The 21,638-nt window shown below is 40.0% G+C and overlaps 1 protein-coding gene across 3 annotated transcripts in view; it reads right to left on the bottom strand.

Annotated features, from left to right (window-relative positions):
* Nucleotides 1-12,899: 12,899 nt before the first annotated feature.
* ARHGAP42 (Rho GTPase activating protein 42) overlaps nucleotides 12,900-21,638 on the bottom strand; it is a 138,177-nt gene continuing 129,438 nt past the window's right edge. For all 3 annotated transcript variants that reach the window (XM_056484960.1, XM_056484950.1, XM_056484942.1), the window contains 2 exons: nucleotides 17,415-17,494; nucleotides 12,900-17,219 (listed from right to left, as the gene is read on the bottom strand). In XM_056484960.1, the coding sequence (XP_056340935.1) occupies nucleotides 17,131-17,219; nucleotides 17,415-17,494 (169 nt within the window). In that variant the 3' untranslated portion in view covers nucleotides 12,900-17,130. The remainder of the gene's footprint in view (nucleotides 17,220-17,414; nucleotides 17,495-21,638) is intronic.

The following is a 21,638-nucleotide window of genomic DNA, read 5'->3' as shown; positions in this document are numbered from 1 at the left end:
CATCCTGAAGTTTTGTTTTCTTTATTTTGTGTTTGCATTCAGTAAATGTGATTGTCAGTAAAAAATTCCATTTCAACCATTCCACTTTCATGTAATAACAGTATTTTCATGCATTCTTTTGGAATTGAATTTTGCCACATGATTTACCACTGAGTAAGCAGACCATCTATGTTACTGTTTAGATTAAACTGACAACAGAAACTTCCCACACTAAAAATTACTCCTCATCAGCCTTATTCTGAAATTAGAAGACAGAGCAGGCAGTATGTTTACTTTAGGAATGCATGGATCTGCCTACATCTGCTTTTTACTCAACCCCTAAGTGGCTGACATGTCACCGTGTCCCATAAACTTGGCAGATTAGTTTGAAATGCACTATATTTGCCTCAAAGGCATAATCAAACAGGAAGAAAAGATAACTTTTGGGAATAGATAACAAAGCTTAAAAATATTCTCAAATTGTATTTCTAAAAGACCTCTAAATCAAAGAAAAAAAAAAATCCCAAAAATTCATGGTCATAATGAATTCACTGCACAAAATAGAATGATAGGGTAATTATGTCTGCTTTAAGAGTCTGAAAGTCCTGTAATCATTATGTGATTGTCCAAAGTTAGAAAAAAAATTCCAGCTATAAGCCCAGATTATAAAATGGCCTTTAGAGTTCATTTTTATATTGTCATTTACTCTAAGTTACACAGACACCATGAACAGTGGAAAGGGCCCTGGGGGTGCTGCAAACAGCAGCTGAACATGATCCAGGTGTGCCCAGGTGGCCAAGAAGGCCGATGGCATCCTGGCCTGGATCAGCAGTGCTGTGGCAGCAGGAGCAGGGCAGTGACCGTCCCCCTGCACTGGGCACTGCTGAGGCCACAGCTCCAATCCTGTGCTCAGTTCTGGGCCCCTCACTGCAAGAAAGACATTGAGGGGCTGGAGCGTGTCCAGAGAAGGGACACGGAGCTGGGGAAGGCTCTGGAGCACAAGTGCTGTGAGGAGCAGCTGAGGGAGCTGGGGGTGTTTAGCTGGGAGAAAAGGAGGCTCAGGGGGGACCCAGCACTCTGCAGCTGCCTGAAAGGAGGGGGAGCCAGGTGGAGTCAGTCTCTTCTGCCAGTTGACACCTGACAGGAGAAGAGGACATGACCTCAAGGGGTTCTAGATGAAGTTCAGTTCTTCATTGAAAGTGTTAGAAGGGGCTGCCCAGGGAAGTGATGAAGACACCATCCCTGGAAGAAATGACTGGACTCACTTCTGTGGTTTAGTTGACAAGATGGAGATCAGTCAAAGCTTGGACTCAATGATCTTGGCAGGTCTTTTCAAACAAAATGGTTCTGATTCCATGAACACTGAACAAAACATCTGATTTCTTCCTTCTCTACAGAAACCTCGTGTTCTATGACTTTTCAACCCTGAAGCAATGTTCAGAGAGCCATTACTTGATTTTTTTAACTGAGTACAAGGTTTTATTGTTGTATGTGCTTCTGTCCTTTAGTACTTTTTTAAGGAGCAATGCATTTTTCACCTGAGCTTTACAAATAGGTCTAAATAAATATCTTGTAGTACTTCTCAATATATTGAGCAAGGCAGAACAATGCTGGATCTTCTTATGGTATGTTTATACACTAGAAATAAGAAGTTTCAGCACATGGATTTTTCTTGTTTTCTGACATTTAGGATGAGCCTGATTACATTTTAAAGGTATGAAACCTGTTCTGTTAATTGCCAGCCATCTTCTACAGGCTTTGTTTTGAGCTATCACTTGAAGTTCTTCATACACTGAATAATGCAGGTTTGTCTGAAGCTAAGCCTCTCTTGTTCTGTACAGTCGAGGTATTTTTGACCAAAGCCTTTCATCATTACCTTCTGTTGGTGTTGAGGAAGCAAACAAATCAACCCATGAAGTCATCTGCTTCCTTTGAGCTCTGCTGCTGTACAGGTATCATATTTATAGCTTTAAAATAATGTGTTGGAGGTTGAAGTGCCTGGCCACAGCAGCTCACCTGTGTTTGGAGAGTGAGACCTCCAGCCCCTGCAGGCTGTTCTCTTTGTCTCTGAGCTGCTCTGCAGTTGTGCTCACTGTGGTCTGAGAAACCCTAAAGATCAGACACTTGGCTCATGTTTTCAGAGAGCTCAACTGTATCTGCAGTTGGGACCAGCCTTTAGGGACAGGGGATGTGGGTTCCTTAATACCTAGTCCATGACAGAGGGAAATGTGGTCTGAGAAGCTTTCAGTTGATTTTGTGGCACTTTGGAATGGCCTGGTTATATGTGTGCATAATAAACACACATAATTTTTTCCAATCTGCAGCTGCACTGTGGTTATGCTTTCTCATGCTATATGTGCAACAGTGAAAGTGAGACCTAAATTTGTATTTTCTGACAGTCAATGCCTTGTTGGTACCTTAGCTGGGTTTTTTTCTTTCTTTTCAAGTAGACTAGTAGGTCTCTCTCCATTACCTTTGCTGGGAAGGTGAGCTGCTTTCCTGTGTTCCTGCCTACACCCAAATATTCCTCTCAGTTACCAGTGATGTGCCAGTAGCATGAACAGCAGGGATCCTGCAGGATTCCTTCCTTCCCATCCTCTCCTCCCTGCCCAAAACTAAAGGTTGCTTTATCTGCAGAGCAGGAGAGGATGGGGCTGCACTCCACCCTTGCAGTGCAACTCCAAGCACACATTTCTTGCCTTACATGCTGTTTGTGGCAGGCTGACCTTTCTTTCCTTCCAAGAAGTCAGCTTGCAGCCACAGAGCCCAAAGCCCTCCCAGCTTTCCACGGCTCAGAAGCCTGTGAGCACACTGCCAGGCTGGACTGTCAGCATTGCTGGATTTATTAGTTTGTACTGCTTTGTGTCATGGTGACCTGACTTGAACAGAGATTTGCTTTTGGTTTACTTCTCTTTTTCCCTTGGAAGATGAAAAGGAAAAAAAAACTCTAATATTTTAAGTATTTTTTGGTTTAAAATTTATGAGGTTTTTTTTTTTTCAATGAATGCTATTAATTTATTAGGTTGACATTATTTGCATGCAGAATGGTACTGTAGCTTGGACAGAAACATGCAGTAAAAGGTGATTGCATGGGTATTAATAACTAAGTTAAAATTTATCTGTCTGTTTACCTCAAAGAGAAAATAAATAACCCTCAGAAAATAGTCTTTAAATGCTATTGGAACTATGCAGCAGTTGCATAACTTTAAGTACATGAGCAGTGCTGCTCCCTTGATAATTTTTTTGCTCACATTTAGGAATTATTTCTCCTGGGTTGAGCTCACAGTGTTCTGCATGGGGCATTTAAAGCATATATGGAGGACATCAAATAGTGGTGAGCTTTCATTTAATTCTAGTATATAATTTAAAACTGATAACATTTCAATTTCTTGCTGGTGTGGGGTGGGCTCATTATAAAAATACCAGCACGAACCTTTTAGTCATAGATCATGTTTCTCTGACCATGAAAACTAAGTTACCTTTTCACCTCTATGGGTACAATAGGGTTCCACCAATTTAGCATTCAGGCATATCAGTGAGGAAGTTCTCACAGTGTCATTTAAATAGTCTCACTCTATTGCATTTTCCCACACTCAATTCAAATACCTACCCAGCCAGTTCATTACTAAAATCTCCTTTTGCTTTGTGGAGGAAAAAAAAGAAGAAATAAATCATTGTCAGGAAATCAGAACACTGCATCACTGAGCTTCAAACAAGGGGCTAGATTGGATGAAAAGCAGGTAGTGAGCATAAAAAGCACCTTTGACATTGCATCAGAAATAACTGGGCAGAGAAGTACAGAGACCTTTGTGTTATACAGGTGAGATTTATATGAACATCACCATAAGTTGCTCATTCCAGGGATGTACATTTCTCTCATATCCTGTATTGTTGGGTAATGTCCAGTCTGAGACTCTAATCTGTGATATCTCCAGTGGAGAACAATGTGCTGCTCAAATAAACTAATTTATTCTGGCAGGCCTGGTTTGGCTATATAGAGATGAATAAGGGAAGCACCAAACCAAAATGTGCATGGCAGTATTAATCCACAAAGGTGTGGATGTGATCTTATTGAGAGTATCTGAAAAAGAAACACCTGGCCACCTGCAATTAATATGTTCCCAACCATTTCCCCAGATTCCAGCAGCATTCCCAGGAGTAGAACATGGATTTTGATAGCCCATGTTAGCATATTCTGTTGTAGACAAAGGAAAACAGACTTGACAAAAAATTTACCACTCTTAAATAAAAAACCTGTGAGATGATGCTGCCAGGACAGGCTCTCAGCCTGCCTGTGGGGCACTGCACACAACAAATGGGAATATCATCTTTTGGGACTGTCATCAAGCAGTGGTCAGCTGAGGATGACAAGGCTTTTCACTTAAAAATTTAGATATTTTGTATCCTAAATCTCAGCTTACAAGATAGGCACACTGCACTGGCCAGTTCACTTCTTACAGTAATTTTACACGTCCAATTTCTGTTACAAGCAGTTCCTAGTGATAGCTACAGCCAGCTTAGGTTTTACTGGGAGACAGAAACTGCTTCCCTTTCTCAAGCTTCAAAACACAGATAATATATCCATTTGGCTGCCCACAGCCAAAAGGTTGCACAAATCTGACATTAAAAATCAATCAAACAAACAAACAAACAAATGAAAAAAACAACAAAAAAACCCTAAACATACAAACATCTGAAATTTTGAAAGTACTACTTCATGAAGTTTTCCACTTTAAGTATCCTTAAAGCCTTCCCTGAAGACAGGCATTAATTTTAAGAAAAACTACATGATAGAGAAAAGCACAACCCAAAGCTGGGCATTCCTGCAATGCACGATCTGTTGAACTTTCAGAATTTCTTACAGCCTCTAAATCCCAGTTCCTGTATTTGTGAAACATTTATCTTCCCTTCCTTCCTAAGCTTTCAACACACCTTCTTTTCCCAATGGGTTACTTGGATGTGTAATACATTACCACTTTGTAGAGTCTTTGCAATCCTCAATGGAAAAATACTGTAAAAAGAGAAATAATCCTTAACTTTAGGACATCTTTGGACTGATGTTCTTATTTCTCCATACTTTGCATTCAGGATCGTGATAGGTATAATTTATGCTTTGCAGTTATTATTTTTGGAAAAAAGAAAAGACTTGTATAAGATTTCTGTATTTTCCTCTTGTGGAACTTTCATCTCTATATTTGTACAAGAAATAATAGCTTCAAGTATTTTTGCAAAGGTGTTGTCTAGCTACATTGTGTCATGTCCAATAAAATGGGGATGTGCTTGCTTTGTAGTGGTATGAGAAGTGTTTAACTCTTCAGTAGATGTACAAAAACCCACTGGATTGAGTGGAGGGGAAAGCTGCAGGATGACACTGTTGTCACTGGACATGTGGCTGCAGCTGCCAGTACCAGGCTGGTGGAGCCACTTGTGCTGCAGTCCTACAGAGCAGCTGCTGGGAGCCTGATTTTGGGGGGAATACTTCAGCAGCTCCAGTTAAGAGACAATACACACTGATTATTTACTGAGTTCAAACCCAGGTGGCTGGGACAGAGTAGGGTGTGGGGGCAGAACTCTTTTCCATTTTGTTTGCAATTCCAACCCTCTACAGGACAGGATACAATAAAAGTTTATTTAATTATTTATTTATACCTTTATTCATTCTTACATGGAAGGTCATGACTTTAATCAAAACTGCAATGATCCAGCTGCCAGCCTGTAGAAGCATTAAAATAAGTCACAATGCATTCCTGATCTCCTGGCACAAACACAACAAAGGGAAAGTTTACTAAAAGGTCTGCCCTGCAGTGCAGAAGGTCCATGCACAGCAGCACTAGCAAGAAGTGCTGATGTGGGAACAAAGGCTGTGGCACTGTGGGAATGGAGCTGCTGGTCCAGATCAGCAAGAATACACCTGAGCAGAGACACCATCAGCACAGCAACCTACACATTGGGTAGTCATTTATTTGTAGCTATTTAAAAGCCAGGGTTTCAGAATAAATTGTTCCCAGACTTTACAGAGGCAGTGCCTGACCTCACTACCATGTCCACACCAAGAACTGGAGTTTGCTGCTGCCAGAATTGGTCAGCAGATCTGCCCAGGTGCAAGATGCAGCACACTGCAGGATGCATCCATCCACTCTCCATCCACCCTGGGATCCTCAGTCATGGGGGAGAAGAGCTTTTCTTGTTGCTGGTCATTGACCTGGACTGGTGCAGGGCACATCATACCTGGATTTTATAGAACTGATTCCAGTGCTCACGTGATGCTTCCCTCAAAGTGTTCCACTTCCCACCCCACTGCCTTCTGATATGGTGTGCAAGAGGTACACAGTGGGACCCACAGCCTGGTGAGGGGCACAGGCAGAATGACTGGGGAATGCCATGTGTCCTCCATCAACAGGAGGGACCACCCCTCTGCTTTCCTGTGCTAAGGAAATACTGGCAAAAAACTGGGCTGCTGGTGTAGATGTCACCCCTTGTAAGGATGTGCTGCAGTGTTAGTGTGCCCTCAGAGAAGGATTAGTCATGCCAACAATGCCAGTGCTTGGACACAATTTCCACATAATACAGAACATCTTGAAAGTGATGTTGCAGTTTCATTTCTGAATGTCCTCATTCTTGTGAATTCATGTTTTGGATATTACAAGTGCTCCATGTACACAGCACAGTTTGATGGGGCTGGAATTTACCACACAGATGATTCATTTTCCAAATTAATTTGTTTTAACAATTCCATGCAGTATAACTGGGGAAGGCATTTAGAAAGTACAAAAATACATTAATTTATTTTAAATGTAAGTTCTATTAGCAGCTTGCATACAAATGAAAATAAATCTTAAAATCTTTGAGACACTTGAACTTCAAGGTGTCAGAGTTAAAGAATGTAGTCCTACTTAAATATGTATTCAGTTGAGCATGTCTGCATAAAGGTATCTTTATTTAGGCCCCAATTATTTATTTACACAATGATGTTCCTCAGGACTGAGTGGAATAGCTTTGTGTGTACATATATGTATCTAAATATCTGTATGTATTTATGTGTGTGTGTATGTATGTATGCATCCATCTATCTATCTATCTATCTATCATCTATCTATCTATCTATCTATCTATCTATCTATCTATCTATCTATCTATCTATCTATCTATTCTGTCCTAATTCAGCCCCAATGTACACCTCTTTTGCTCAAGAATAGTTTGGGTTTTATTCTGTTTAACAGACATATTAATAGAAGGGTATAAAGAATAAAATAAGATTACTCATTTGGCATAGGATGTCTAAACCCTTTGAGGTAGAAGGTTTTGCTTTAACCTTTAGCAGATAACAATCCCCCTAAATGAGATGGGTTTTTTTATTGTGACATCCCAGACTCCATAATGATGCAGATGCTATTGAGTCTGACTCATCTCTGCACAGCACAGGTCATTTTCCTCTTAAACATACTAATGTGTTAAGCAATAATCACTGGCTGCTCACAGGGAAGGCAGAGCTGGTATTTTGTGATTATCTAAATGAAAGAAATAAGTGGTGTCAGAGATTCTGCCATGTGGGAATTCAGACAAAACCATCATTTGCTCTCCTGTGTGTCAGTAATGAAGGTGCTGCAGCACTGGAGAAGGCACCAAACTGAGTCAGTGCTGAGGTGATGCCCAGTGTCCTAAATGTGCAATGTCCTCCCTGTGAGCTGCACTGGGTTTGGTGTTACCACTGTTACACTTAAATGTTCCTGCAGGGAAGGTTGACCTAAACATGTGCCAGGGAAAGAGCTGTGCTTGTTCCTTCTGCCTTCAGGAGAGGAGCTGTTTGTGAGAGATTCACATATATAACACCCTTAGCATCAAATTAACACTGTCTTGATTTTCCCTCTGGATATAAACTATCCAGCAAAGCTAATTAGCTAAAAAGCCACAATATTCACCTGAGTTTCTCATGCTGATGTGCTTACAGATATCATTATAATGATCATGCTTGCATTTGGCTTCCCAGTTCATTTGGGAAATATTTCAAGCCATCATTTAAACAAAGATGAGGAAAAATTATTAAGGCAAGGGTTTGGCATGGGGCAGACTTGGTTCTGTGTTGCTCTGAGGGTAAAAACAATTGTGGTGGCTTGTTTTGTATTGTCTGAACTTCAGGGGGATGGGGAGGGCAGGGAGAAGGGCCCATCTGGACACAAAACAAGGTTACAAATCACAGCTGGAACTGGTGACACACTCCTGTGGCAATCACTGCAGGTTTCTCAGGGAAGGTCTGGGAGCAGGACATTGTGCAGAATGGCCATTTTTCTCATCCAAGGCAGGCAGTTTGTCCTAATTACAAAAAAGAAACAGCACTTCACAGGACCAAACAAATGCATCCCTTGACCAACAGCAACAGCAGGAAATAACAAACTTAAAATGACAATTTAAGATGAGGTTTTATGTAAGGATATATTTTCATGACAGCTGTCAAACACAATTTGTTTGCACCTAAATGTCTTTTAGGTCTGCTATCTAACTGCTTCCTTTAGATGCTCCTGGAGGGTGCACCAGGCCCTCCAGTGCAGTTTTGACTTTTCTTCTTGTGGATTTTCCCTGCTGATCCTGCAGGCATCTTGCTTGTTTTGTGCTAATTCAGAACTCACAGGTGTCACTGCTTTCAATCTCTGTTTCCAGCACTTTGTGCTCAGCCTCCCAGCTCAGGTGCACTGAAACCCTAACCCTTGTTGCCTTCTTGTGAGGCCCTTGCAAACAGCACGTGCTCTATTCTAGGAACCAGTTGTGTCCTGTGTGCAGTTAATTTATTTGGAGGAACACTCCATGGATTGGTCAAGCTCAGGTTTCTTATCCCCCTTCTGCCAGGGTTTGGGAATTGTCCTCTGCAAGGCTTCTCACAGGGCTTCCCAGTGTGCAGCTGTCTCACCTGCTTGTGCACTATGCCAGGGTCTCCCCAGAGGTCCCATGGTCATGTCTGGAACATGGAGACCCCAAATGAGCTGCCTGGAGCCCATCACTCCATCACAGGATGGATCTCTGGCTGCAGTAGCCAAACCTTGGAGAACAGCATTGCAAACCTTGTTTTGAAAATATCACAAATCCAGATGTGCTGCATGTTTCCCTTTGTATGTGTTTTTTTCATAGGAATGCAAAGCAATGACCACCAACAAAACTAAACTGCTGATGTTTTTCATTCAGATGGGATTCTAATCCCTTCTAAGGGCACCCAAGAGCCATTAACAGTAATTTTAAATGAAATACACCCGTGCTGGGTCTAACTAATCAGTTCCTCAATTATACTGGCAGAAAGATGTATTCCAATTACCAAAGTACTTTCAAGTGAATTAAGACTCCTTTCTGTACCGGCTGTGGAGGTCACTCAATGTTCCCATGAATCCCTGCATGTTTACATTAAAAAAGCACACCATGATCTTTGGCAAAGGCACTTGCTCTAGGTTAGTTCAGCTTTTGAGCTTGTTGCCACAAATACAATAGAAAAGAAGCCAACCATTGCAAAAGAAGCCAAGAATATCTTTCAATACTTTGTTTCCGTATCAGCAATTCATCCAAATGACACGGGAAAAGTTTTACAAACATGAAATAAAATTTTAGAAGATGAAAGTGCAGATACCTCATTTAGCACGTAAAATAAGCAGTGTTATGAAGGTTGGTTTTAAAGGAATGTATCATGCCAAACTAATGAGAAAATGTTCTGAACCAGGACCTGAACTGAATTTGCCACCTGCTCAGTTTACACCTCTGCTGTTTCCTTGGATCACTGAAGTTTCTCCTCTTCAGGCAGGAGGCTGTGGCCAGCTTGGCTCATCTCAGCACACATTCCATACCAAAGCAATCCCACACATCACTTTCTCCCTAGTTGATGTTGAAGACTTATCAGTAATAAAGGCAAAAATACTAAATTTTCAAAACACATGAGAATCATGCCCTGTAAGGTGTTTTAATACAACCAAGTAATGAAATGTGTCTTCACCCTTTCTGGTAAGAAGCACAGATGTCTCACCCCTTGAGAGTTTTAAATTCGGTGTTAATGTGGTAATTCAACACCACTGTGTTGATTCAACAGCAATTTAAATCTTTTTACATTTAAATCTCACTGAAATGTCAAAATATAGCATGCCAGATAGAACACAAGTTTCTCAGAAATGAAAAAAAATACTTAAGTTGTTCCCTGATGCCAAGTAAAATGGGACACTGTGAAAATGAGTGATGAGAACTATTTTAGAGCTTTGTCTAGACCCCAAAGTAGTGATGTGCATTCACTCCTGCAGATCAGGTGAGAAGCCTTCATCCCTATGGAAAAGAACAGAAAACACAACCATCTTATTTCAGATTTTTGACATAAAATCAGCAGTGAACTGTGATTTTTGATGAGCTATCAAAATGCAGATATCCTGCATTTCCTCTTGTGCCTAATCACGGTGCAGAGCTGGGCATCTGTGGCAGCTCCTACCACTCCTGCTTTCATGGTCCCCAGCAGGAGTGGAGGGGAATCCAGTCCCAAGTGCTGGTCCTAGAGGGAGCTGTGGCAGTGCCGATACAGGCACAGGCACAGGCCCAGCTCACCAGGCACAAAGAGCAGCTGCAGGGCAGAGCAGGAATCTCAGGGCATCTGCCCTGCACTTCCCTCCTTCCCAAAAGCCCCGTGGCACCCGGGGAGGGAGTGATGGTGACATTTCCACTGCTATTGTTCCACACTACACCTCAGGAGTGGTTCTCAAGGTCAGGGCACTGAGCTTCAGCTCAGCTCTAACCCCTTGCTGCAGCCCCTCTCCTTCTCAGGCTTTTCCAGCAGAGCTAATACAGCCAGAAGGGGCTTTGCCAGCTCAACTGCATCCCTTGGTCCCAAGGGGAACCTTGCCTTCTCCCTGGCCCCATCCTGCCTGGACACCAGGATCTCAGCAAGGTGCTAGACAGCTTGGTGACTGCAGGCTGCAGGTGGTGTTTGGATTCCTGAAAGCAGAGTCCACATCTCTCAAATCCTCAAGCAGGGAGAGCTGTGACATACAGGCTTCACCTCGGAGCAGTCAGAAAGCGTCGGAAGGGAAGGACTCTTTCTCCATCTGGTCCGTGCTGCTTGGCTTCTCAACAATCTCATTTTTACTTACAGCCACGGTGCTGATGTTTGTTTCTGTCTGTCTCTGATGTGCCCTGGGCAGAGCTGTGGGCACAGTGCCTGCACAGGAGGAGGCTGGCAGGCAGGAGCCACAGCAGCCAGAGCGAGCCAGGGGCTGGAGCTGGCAGCTGGCAGCCATGGATGCAGGAGCAGCATCCATCCTCCCTGGCCTCCTGCAGCTTTCTGCACTCTCCAAGCCCAAGCACACTGAACAGGGAGTTATCAGCTGGCTGGTTTGATCTTAAGAAACACAGTTTTTTAGTCTGTATCACAGCAAAGCCTGGTTGTTTCAGGGATATTAAAGTCTCCTGAGTTTCTGGTGAGTTCCTTCAAGGAAAAGGCAAGGCAGGCCACCTCACAGCTCCCTTTGCCTGGGGCACAGCTGTAACTGCAGCCCAAGGGCTGTGAAAACAGGTGAAAAGTCTTGGAGAGGTGCTGGGGAGGGCATGCCAGGGAACTTGCAGAGGCCAGTGCACTCCTTGCTTCCCCACCTGGCAGTGCTGTTGGAAGGGAGCCATGGAAGGCCCTCCTGCTCAATTCCAGAGGCAAACACCTCATCAGCGAGATTCTGCCACACCAAGGCTCTGCTTCTTGCTACTAACATCCAAAGCTGTCATTTTCTTTTACTCAAAAGCCACATCTTTGGAGACTTCCACATGATCAGGACAGTGTATTGTCTATTGTCTGGTGTTCACATGCCCATCTACATAAAGCATCCTCAGGGGTGAAATGTTACTCTAAAATGTAGGTATGGATAGAAGTAGATCCAAAGTATTATTACTTGGAAAAATCACAAGGCTGAGCCAGAGACCAAATTTAAAACCAATAAAAAACCAGTTTGTGTAGAAAGGATTTTTTATTTTGAAAAACATTTTTTCAAACTTTTGAAATACAGTGTAAAGTACAACATAGAATTATGTATGCAAAGTCAGCCTATGCATGTCATGCTAGTTATTTACATGTAGATATATACAGAGTGCAGATAATTATTGAAACCACACTACAAAATAAACAGAGAGTTCAATAAGATAATTTAGTAGGACTTTATTAAATAGATATAGTTATTGATTGTAAATATTTTCCTATTAAAATACCATATAGTATCTAAAGTAACCCCTATAAACTCTAATACCTCCAAAATTGCCATAAATATGACTAAAATTGAAACTATCCATGTGCCCTACTCAGCTGTTCTGCCCTTTGCTCCAACAGAAACTCTGGCAGAGATAATGGTGCTATCTTTAGTGCCAGAGCTTTGATGACAACTCCCAGTAAAACACTTGCAGAAAGCTCAGATGCAAAACAGCTTTCAGCTGAGGTGCCAAGGCTTGGAGCACTGTGCTCTACACTTAAAACAACAAGAATAATCTGATGGCTTATTAAACACTGCCACACACAGGACAATTAAAGATATGATCCTCAGTGACTGAAGCAGTGGCTGTTTGGATACCAAGCCCCTTACTAAAACAAAACAATGCAAACTCCCAAAGCCCATGCAAAATCTTAAACTACAAAAGAAGAGACCTCCCAATGGGTACAGACACAGCCTGGCAGTGGCCTTTAGCAGGAGCAGGAGCTGGATGGGCTGCAGCAGCAGCACCATTTTCAGGGCTCAGTGACCAGCCAGAGAGAAACTAAGGTTGCCCATGACTTTGATCTCTGACCACTGCACAATTCATCCAGGCCTCTCTGCTGAAAGAAAGGACAACACCAAGCTGAATAGTCCATCTCCTTTCTGGGGGCTTCTGGCCAGAAAATCCTCACTATAAATTGTCAAAGGTTTGTCTTTGACTTCACTAGATCTTTGACAGTTTCCATCAATGGGGAAGATCCATCCCAGTCTGGAGGATGTACTCCCCAGCCAGGATTTCTCTTCTTGTTGCTCAATACAAAATTGCACAACCTTCTGCCTTAGGAAAAGAAATATCAAGAACAATGTGCTTTTTAGTTTCATTATTTATTCTGATGCAATCTTATTAAGCAGAAAATAGGCCAGGAGAGAAAAGTTAACAAAAAAAAAAAATCCAATTACTGCCATACAGTGCTTTTTTGTTGTTGTAATTACCATTCTGAACTACAAAATTTTACAACTTTTCCTCTCCTAACACGTCTTTACTAAAGGCACATTACAATTCAATCCAATTACAGGCAAAGAATAGAGATTAGCACCAGAAAATATATAAAAGGAAAATAAGTTACTATTACTATCATAGAATAGCACTGGTCAGCAAATCTGTGCATCTTTTCTTTTCAGAAATAATTGTACAATGAACATTATAGATTAGTTAGGGACATAAGTGATAACTGTGGTTTAATTTAACAGTTTTGTTACATATAACTCTAAGTGCCAAAATATGGCAAGAACATTTTAATACTGAACTCACAGGAATTACACACAAAAAATGTAATCTTTATCATCATTAATAAAAGGTGTGAATATAGAATATTAATATACTTTACATATTTATCATACAATATATCAGTCCTTCACACTATTAGTTTGATTCATGTTGTACTGCAACATGTATCAAAAGTTTAGCAAAGAAAAAACATGGCTAATTATATGTTGTGGGTACAGACATTATTTCCACAAGATAAACAACAACAGCAATGTATCTCTACCTTGAGTTCTACAGTGATATTTGGAACAAACCTGCTGCATCCTTTTAGGAATAGTAATAATAAAAATAACAATAATAATTATTATTTTAAAAATATTTAACCTTTGCTTGTAGAGTGAATCTGATTTCCATAAAGAACAGTAAATCACTACTATGAGCTAATTTAATTCAGATTGTCTAATTTTTTGATAAGGCATTATTAAAATATTATATCTCCATTTAAATGTTATATGGATTTCTGATTCCTTGATATCATCAGAAAGGTTTTTTGGTCAGGCCTGAGAGTATCATCATAAGAGAAGCTCTAGTGCTGCCCCCTCCCCCTCTTCAGTCTTGCACCCCTATTTACTCAACTTTCTGGTTCACTGTTCAGCTTCTTGTAGAGATAAACTCCCTCCTGAAAGGCAGGGAAGAGCTGGGGCACGCACAACCCAGCAGTGAGATCATGCAGAAAGTGCTACTATGTGCTGCAGAGGAGAGTACAAGAAAAACAACAGAGTTCCAAAAATCAGAACCCCTACTCCTGGAGAGTGAGTGGCTCATTGTAAGTAAGAATGGACATAACCTTTGTCAGATGGAATGCCACTTTAAAGCAAAATGACTAAAAATTATTTATGCCTAGAAGAAGGTCTGACAAAGCTGCAGAATATTACAGAGGAAAACAGATTTTTTGTGAGCAGCACATGAATGGAATTCAGTTTCTTATGAAGTTATCTTCTCCAATCCTAATTTTGGCCTAATGTGAGATGAATGCGTGGGAACAGATGAAACACCTGTCCTCCACAGGGATTCTTCCAGGTTTTTGTACAACCTTTCCCTCAGCACTCACAGGCTCTACTTGCTTCATCTGTAACTGAACTTGGCAGTTTTACAAAATTTTTAATGAAGTTGGCATCTTTGACTTTTCTAGGTTGCACTCAGATCAGCTGCTTTCAAAGCACAGTACTGGAAAATTGTGAGACACATACAGAGGATGTGAAATTACCTAAGCTTAGGGTTTTTTTTCCTACTTATTTTTAAATCAGGCTAGAACAAAGCAAGTAAGACCAAACATTTTCTTCATTTTCCATTTCACAATTCCTCAAGAATTTCACAACAATTAAACTGCCCTTAAGAGGTATGAGGAGTCATCAAAGGATATTCAATAGAGGTTTGCTAGTGACTCCATGCCACAGACAGAAGCTGAGATTTTTTCCCCTGATCACTGCATTTTTCTGCCTGTGTGAGATGTGCTGGGCTACCAGCCTCTGCTCAAAGTTCTGCTTCCCTTTCTGCTCCTTTTTGCCTGCAGCAGCACTTTTCCTGGGAAGGTCACCAGAGGCAAGACTTTTGACAGCCTACAGTTTTTTGATTATAAAATACAGCAGAAACACAACCAAAATCATGTTAGTCTTCTCAGGCCAATGACAGCCTCAGGCATAGCTTAGACTAAGAAAACTTGGCTTGCCTTAAAATGAAAGAAGATTCAACTGGTTGAGGAAAGACCTTCACTTCCTTTCACATCTGCTCTGGGCAAATTAGATGAGCACACATGTGTCTGCCTTCACTGCCACTGCTACCTGGAGCAACCTTTCACCATAATGCACTGGCCACAGTCTGGATTTAAGAAAAAGTGACACATGTTTTGGGAGTAATGAAACTGTTTAGGGTGAAGAAAGAACCCAGGTCACTCAGTCACTAATGCAGGGGGCTGTCCTCAACTGCCTGCAGCCAGTCTTGCTCAGACTCCCCTTATGAAAAGGATTTTTGGAAGGATGTTCTCTTTCTCTGATCATCACTCAATGCTTGAATTAGTGAGGAGAAAGATCCTGCAGGATTCTACCACCAGCCTGAAATTCACCAATTGCTCTGAAGAATTCATGCACTACATATAAATAAAGAATGTTCTCATGTGCTTCTCTGTGCTGGCAATGAGTCTTACTTTTCAATTTAAACAAGAAAAAGGCTATGGAAAGAAAAAAAAAAAAGCAGGAAAAAAAATACTGATGTTTTTAGCCCTAACAGCAGTTCTTCCTTAAACTTCCTTAAAGTAGTGTAAAACTTAGAAATCAACAGATGATTTATATGTTGATTTCTACTACTGAAGAAAGAACTGAGCCTTGAGAGGTCTATGAAACTAAGCCTAGATAATTCTATGAAACAACGAATTCTTTTGGAAGCACTGATGTGAAAGAAATACTAAGATGGAGGTTAAATGTTTTCAGTCAGGAATGGTAAGTAGCCAAGGAAGCAGTGCATGTTGTCCCTCAAGGTGAACAAGAAAACTGATCAGACTGAGAAAGCTTCTTATGGTTTTCTCTGACTTTTTTTTCCCTTTTCAGTCCTGCTAGGAGCAATCAATAGGTCTTTACAACACCTTTGAAAAGTAAGGACTTTTTATTCTTTGGAAGGAGAGACTCTTTGTCAAATATTTTAGCAGAAGTCAAGAGAAATACCACAAAGTAATTTTATTGCTACATGGAGCTTTTAGTATTCATAGCTTATAAAATTGGCTAGTTCACAGGTCATTTGTCTAACTTGCAATGCAAAAAGAATGAGTTACAATTTATCTCAGGTTTCAAAACATACTGCTGTTTTTCACTGCTCACTTCACATGACTACCAATCAGTCCAGATTCAGCTTCTCCTTGTTTTCTACAGATATTCTGGGACACAGAGAGAGTATCTTCCAGATGATTGTTATCATGAAATAAAAGTGGCTAATATAATCTATGCTGATATAGAAAGCAGGAAAGAAAGCTAGTAAGTATTTGAATGAAGCATTCATAAAACATCTCACATTTTGAATCACTCACTGTGCAGGCAGTGTTTAAACTGATATTATCAGCTGTATAAATTCTATACCATATTGTAACTCAATGGCTAACAGAAGTTCCAACTTCTGATTTATGGTAAAGTCATTTCTTATTTGAAATGATTAGGATCAATTTTAGAATCAAGTTTTCTAAGGGAGCATTCAGATCACAATAGAAGCAGTACTTACATTATGAAAAAGTCCACAATTTTCCATATTAAAAACCATAGATTACAAGAAATGTCATAGAGTGCATTGCCTCTAAATTTCACACTTCTGTGAGCAACATCCTTGGACCTGAAAGTCTGCAGCTAAATAGCCTTTTTTTTTTTTTTTTTTTTTTTTTATTGCTCTAGTGTTCCTTACCCATAAAAGAAGAACAGAACAACCTTTTGCAAACAATGGAAGTTATTTAAACAGAGTACCATCCTCAGCACAGAAACTGTTAACTGTTTCATCACATTCTGTTCTGTTGGCAGGGAGCTCTGTAACCTGCAGCTCCAGCATCTGAAGGAAATCTACCACTCAGCTAAGGGGCTGATCCCATATCTGTGTCAGATAAAAATCATAGTGCTTATTATTTGTTACCATGGATACCATGAAGATATTGCTGTCCACTAAAGATTACTAGAGGAAGACAACATAATTCTCAGGAACTAGTCCTGTTTTGCCTTCATAAGTTGCCTTTAACCAGCCTGGTTCCACTGATGGATACACTGCAAAAAAAACATATACACAACATTTAACACTGTTAAAAATCCCATACATGCTACATGTATTTTTTAGATAGTATTTATTCAAGAGCAATTGAAAGCTCAGGGCAAAACCTGAGAGCTAAACTTCTGTGATATGCCCCCAATTTTTTTAAAGGTTCTTTTCTAATATATAAGTCAATGTAAAATAAATCTTACCATTGGAAAATATTGCTCCCTGTGGGAAAGACAGCTCATGACTATGCTCAGCCTTACAGGAATACATGGCTTTTGCTTGTCTGAAAGAAAAAAAATACAGGCTTGCAATAAATGAGATAACAAGGAAAAAGGCACAAAGGAAATGAAAACCTGGGATGTATAGGAATAAGCAGATGTAAAAATGCTATATGACAATGACTATTGCACAGCAGTTCAGAGGAGTAGAGTTTTAGCAGATAATAACTTCAAGCTTACTGGAGTTAAAAAGCATGTTATTGCAGAGTAGAGACTGACATCCCACTCAGATATTTAAACAGGAATATAAAGTGGAACTTTTAAAATGAAATTGTCATTCAAATAAGTACTGAAATGAGCATACTGCTTGAAGCAAGCCATGGATTGCCTGGAGACAAATTCAAAAGTGATCATCAAGTCATTAAAGGTCTAAAACTGTGAGAAACTACTGTTAATAGGTTGTGGTGGTTGAGAGGAGGACTGAAAAAGTCACCTCTTGGGGTCTGGCACTATGATTCTGCAAAGTACAAAATAAGGGTTTGAACATGAAGATGAAAATTAGGAGTTCTCTTTAGATTCCTGCACTTTACCTAATACCTTCACTTTAACTTACACACTCAGAACAATTTTACATGAGCCACCAATTTTTCTGATTTTCTTTAAACCCACACTACATTAAGTGAAGATGAACTTGTTGGCTATTTCACCTTTGCTTGATATGGTGGGGAATTGCCAACTGAGGTTTCCTTCTAGCCAGGATTTATCTCAATAACCTGATATGTGACCTGTGGCAAAGTTTAAAATTTTCTGCATACTTTTTGCCAGTGTGTATACACAAGTGGCATTTAATCTATCATGTCTTTCTCTCAAAATAGTGAGATAAAAGAGTTGCATGATAGATTAATTAACAGTGCCACATCATAAGCATTATCATCACTCCTTTGAACCTTTAAATGGGTATGAGAGTGGATGGACATATTCTGAAGTTTTTATGTGAGAGCTTTCCAGGGAAGATTTCTCCCTCTGAATAAATGGCATGTTTTGCCTTCATCTTAAGAGAACTAATGACTCCTCAAGGGTTACATTCCCAGGATGAGATTTTCAGAGGAGATCATGAATTTTGAGTTGTATGATATCCAAGAGGCAGTTTATTTTCAGGGCCCTGGAAACATTTCTGATTTTTAGTAGTCATCCTGGTTACATCCCATCAGCTAACTACAACAAGTTGAGCACTGGAACCCTGTTTGTTCACTTTGCTTAAAGGTTAGCTTGCTCTCTGGCTGGTGTAGACTGCTCTGAGCAATTTTTCCAAAAGAACTCCTTGGTGCCTCCTATTGTGAAGAGTTTGCCATCTACACTTGACATGACAGGTGTCTTGATTCATTACTCTGTATAATCTGTACAAATTTACACATAATAATCTACCTAATGTATATGCAGAGGGAGTTTAGAAAACTTCACTGAAGGTCCACACATAAACTAAAATTATTTTATTTCATTTTTCCTCAAAGTCTACAGAGAGCACTACAGGTGTTCTAATTATCCTGACCCAAATTAGTAACACTATGACAAAACAGCCTGTTGGGATGGGTTGACCCTGACATGACCCCTTGTTATGCAAATCCAATACACCTGTGTGGCATAATCATGGATTTTACACATATAAAACAGTAGAGTTCAAGATTGCTGTAGTTACAATGAACACAAAGTAGTAGGTAATGAATTTCATATATTTCATATATGAATAATTTGACTATCAAGACAGGTACCCATGTTAATAATGAGACACCTAAGCAATACTGAAAAAAGACATTTAAGGCAATATTTAAATATGAGGCAGAATTTCTGAAGTAATTATTGAAATATGACATCTTGTTTTTATTGCCTTAAGAAAAAGTTAAGAAACTCATGCAATTTTCCCCTCTATTCTCTAATGTCTTATAAGCTATTCTGTTCTCAATCTCCAATTTTACCTGATCCAAGTATCTTTACCTTAAAAAAAAAAAAGACAAGAAAACATAGACTCTGTCTTAGAATTATACAATCACAGAATTTCTAAAGTTGAAAAAGACCTCTAAAATCATCTTCTATGGAAAGAGAAAGGTTCTCAGCACTTGACTTTTTACACAGATAGAGAAACACAAGAAGTCAGTTTCTCAAAAGCTAAAGAATGATAGGATTCTTCACACTACCTTTCTCCTGAGACAGAACAATTACAAAGTTATCTACAAACCAACTGGGATGGTATAATGAGTGACAGATTTAAGAAAATTTACTTGTAATTCTGGAGCAATTTTCAAGCATCTGGTTACTGCCTCCACACTCGATTTGATTATTTAGGTTCTCATATTTGTTATTACTCACTTCAACCCTATCCATTTGGAGGCACTGCTCATGAAATGAGCTTGCAGGTTCTTGGGCATTTTGTTTGTGATTATGAAAATGGATATTTTTACTGATGGTGTTAATGTTGCTCTCCTTAGAAACAAGGCTGTTAAACAGCACGTGATAACATCACCACCATCTATTACAGTGCTTTTAAGATTATGCTAGTAACACGAGTGTGATTCATGTTGTTTAGGGCAGAGGGAAAAAAAACAACTTCAGAAAATGTTACCCACATTTCCTAGAAGTTCCTTCTTTCCATGACCTTACTGCTTAGATTCCAGATGAGAAAAATGAATTTTCCATTTCCTTACTTCCTATTATGGTTGTTTTGAGTCCATAATGACAAATATACAAATGATCAGTACTCATCAGATCAAAAATTCTTCTGCTTGACTATGCAGTCAACAATTCCTGAGGTTCTAATAATAATAGTAATAATAACTATTTTGAAAGATAAACAAGCTTTCAAACTATGCTCCTGCCCTAATCACTTTTCAGTCTAGCAAGACAAAGCCAGAAGAGGAATGAATGAGGAAAAACATATGAATCTCTCTCAGATGACTCACCAGTTAATATTATCCTACAGGAAGAAGAAAGGTTTATAGAGCCCTGGGGATGGCAGACTCAAAACACTGTTCTGGTCTGAGCTAGCATTCCAGGTGTTTTAGGAAATGCAAAAACATAGCATGAAAATAAAAACAGAAGAAAGACTGGAAAAGAATATTTAATCATATGGTCTGGAAGGGAGCATGGGTCTAGAGGGCTTCAAAACAGCAGTCTGCTCTTACTGAAGTCTCAACTTGGCACCTAGAGATCCTGCTGAAAGGTTGAGCCTTTTGCTGCCACCTACTCCTTCCATTTTTCTAATGAAAATTCCTCTAATGCAGTTTCTCACTTCAGGAGAATTTTCTTTCTATGCACCTCTAAATTAAAGTCAAGATTAAGCAGAGTCAGAGATTATGTGTCAGTGCATATCTGTACAGAAGCTGAAATAAACAGACCCCAGGCCTGACTGACTTCTCTAACTGCAGTGTTTGTGAAAATAGTAAGAAAACTCCTTAATCTCTTTCAAGTGCATACTAGATTAGTGACAGAGACTGGTCTCAGTGTACACAGTAGATTAATACCACAGTGAGGGACACTGATGAATAATAAACCTCAAATCAGGAAACAGGAAGACAGAAGTCAAAGTAACTCTGTAACTGGAAAAAGAGAGTACAGGCTGGACAGTGCCTAAAATTTTGGTGTTCCCTGTCCAATCCTAACACATGTACTGTGGTCTCTTGTTGTCTTTCTGACTAGAAGAACCCTTTAGTGTTGCAGGAGGATATACTCATGTATACAGGGAGAAAACAGGTCAAACAATGCATTAAAAAAGAGGACACACACACACTCATTACAGAGCTGTTGCATCATTCAAAGCCAGAATGCAGGGTTGCAAACACTGAGTGGAAGAAGGAATTAAGTAGGACCAGACCACTGAGGCAGTAAAATATCAAGTGCAGAACTACCTGCTGGAATACAGAAAACAATGTGAGGCTACAAAGCCATACAAGTATTTTTGATCTGCCATCTGTACAAAAGACCACAAAAGGCAACAGGTGCTTGAAGCAGGGAAGAAGTGACTTACATTCTATAATGCATAGGTAAGCAGTAGCTTCAAATTTATCTTATCAAGGTAAATTACCCATGCAGAGAGTCCAACACTGTCTTGACTTGAGTATTTCTGGTATCAAACCAAGCAGCTTAAAAATAGTTTCTCTGCCTTACACTTGACCCTGCATATATTCATTGGTCAGCAGAGTTATGATCACAAGAGGC

The sequence above is a fragment of the Oenanthe melanoleuca genome, chromosome 1, assembly GCF_029582105.1.
Source record: "Oenanthe melanoleuca isolate GR-GAL-2019-014 chromosome 1, OMel1.0, whole genome shotgun sequence".
In the NCBI taxonomy this organism is placed as follows: domain Eukaryota; kingdom Metazoa; phylum Chordata; class Aves; order Passeriformes; family Muscicapidae; genus Oenanthe; species Oenanthe melanoleuca.
This window is presented reverse-complemented; position numbering and strand designations above follow the sequence as displayed.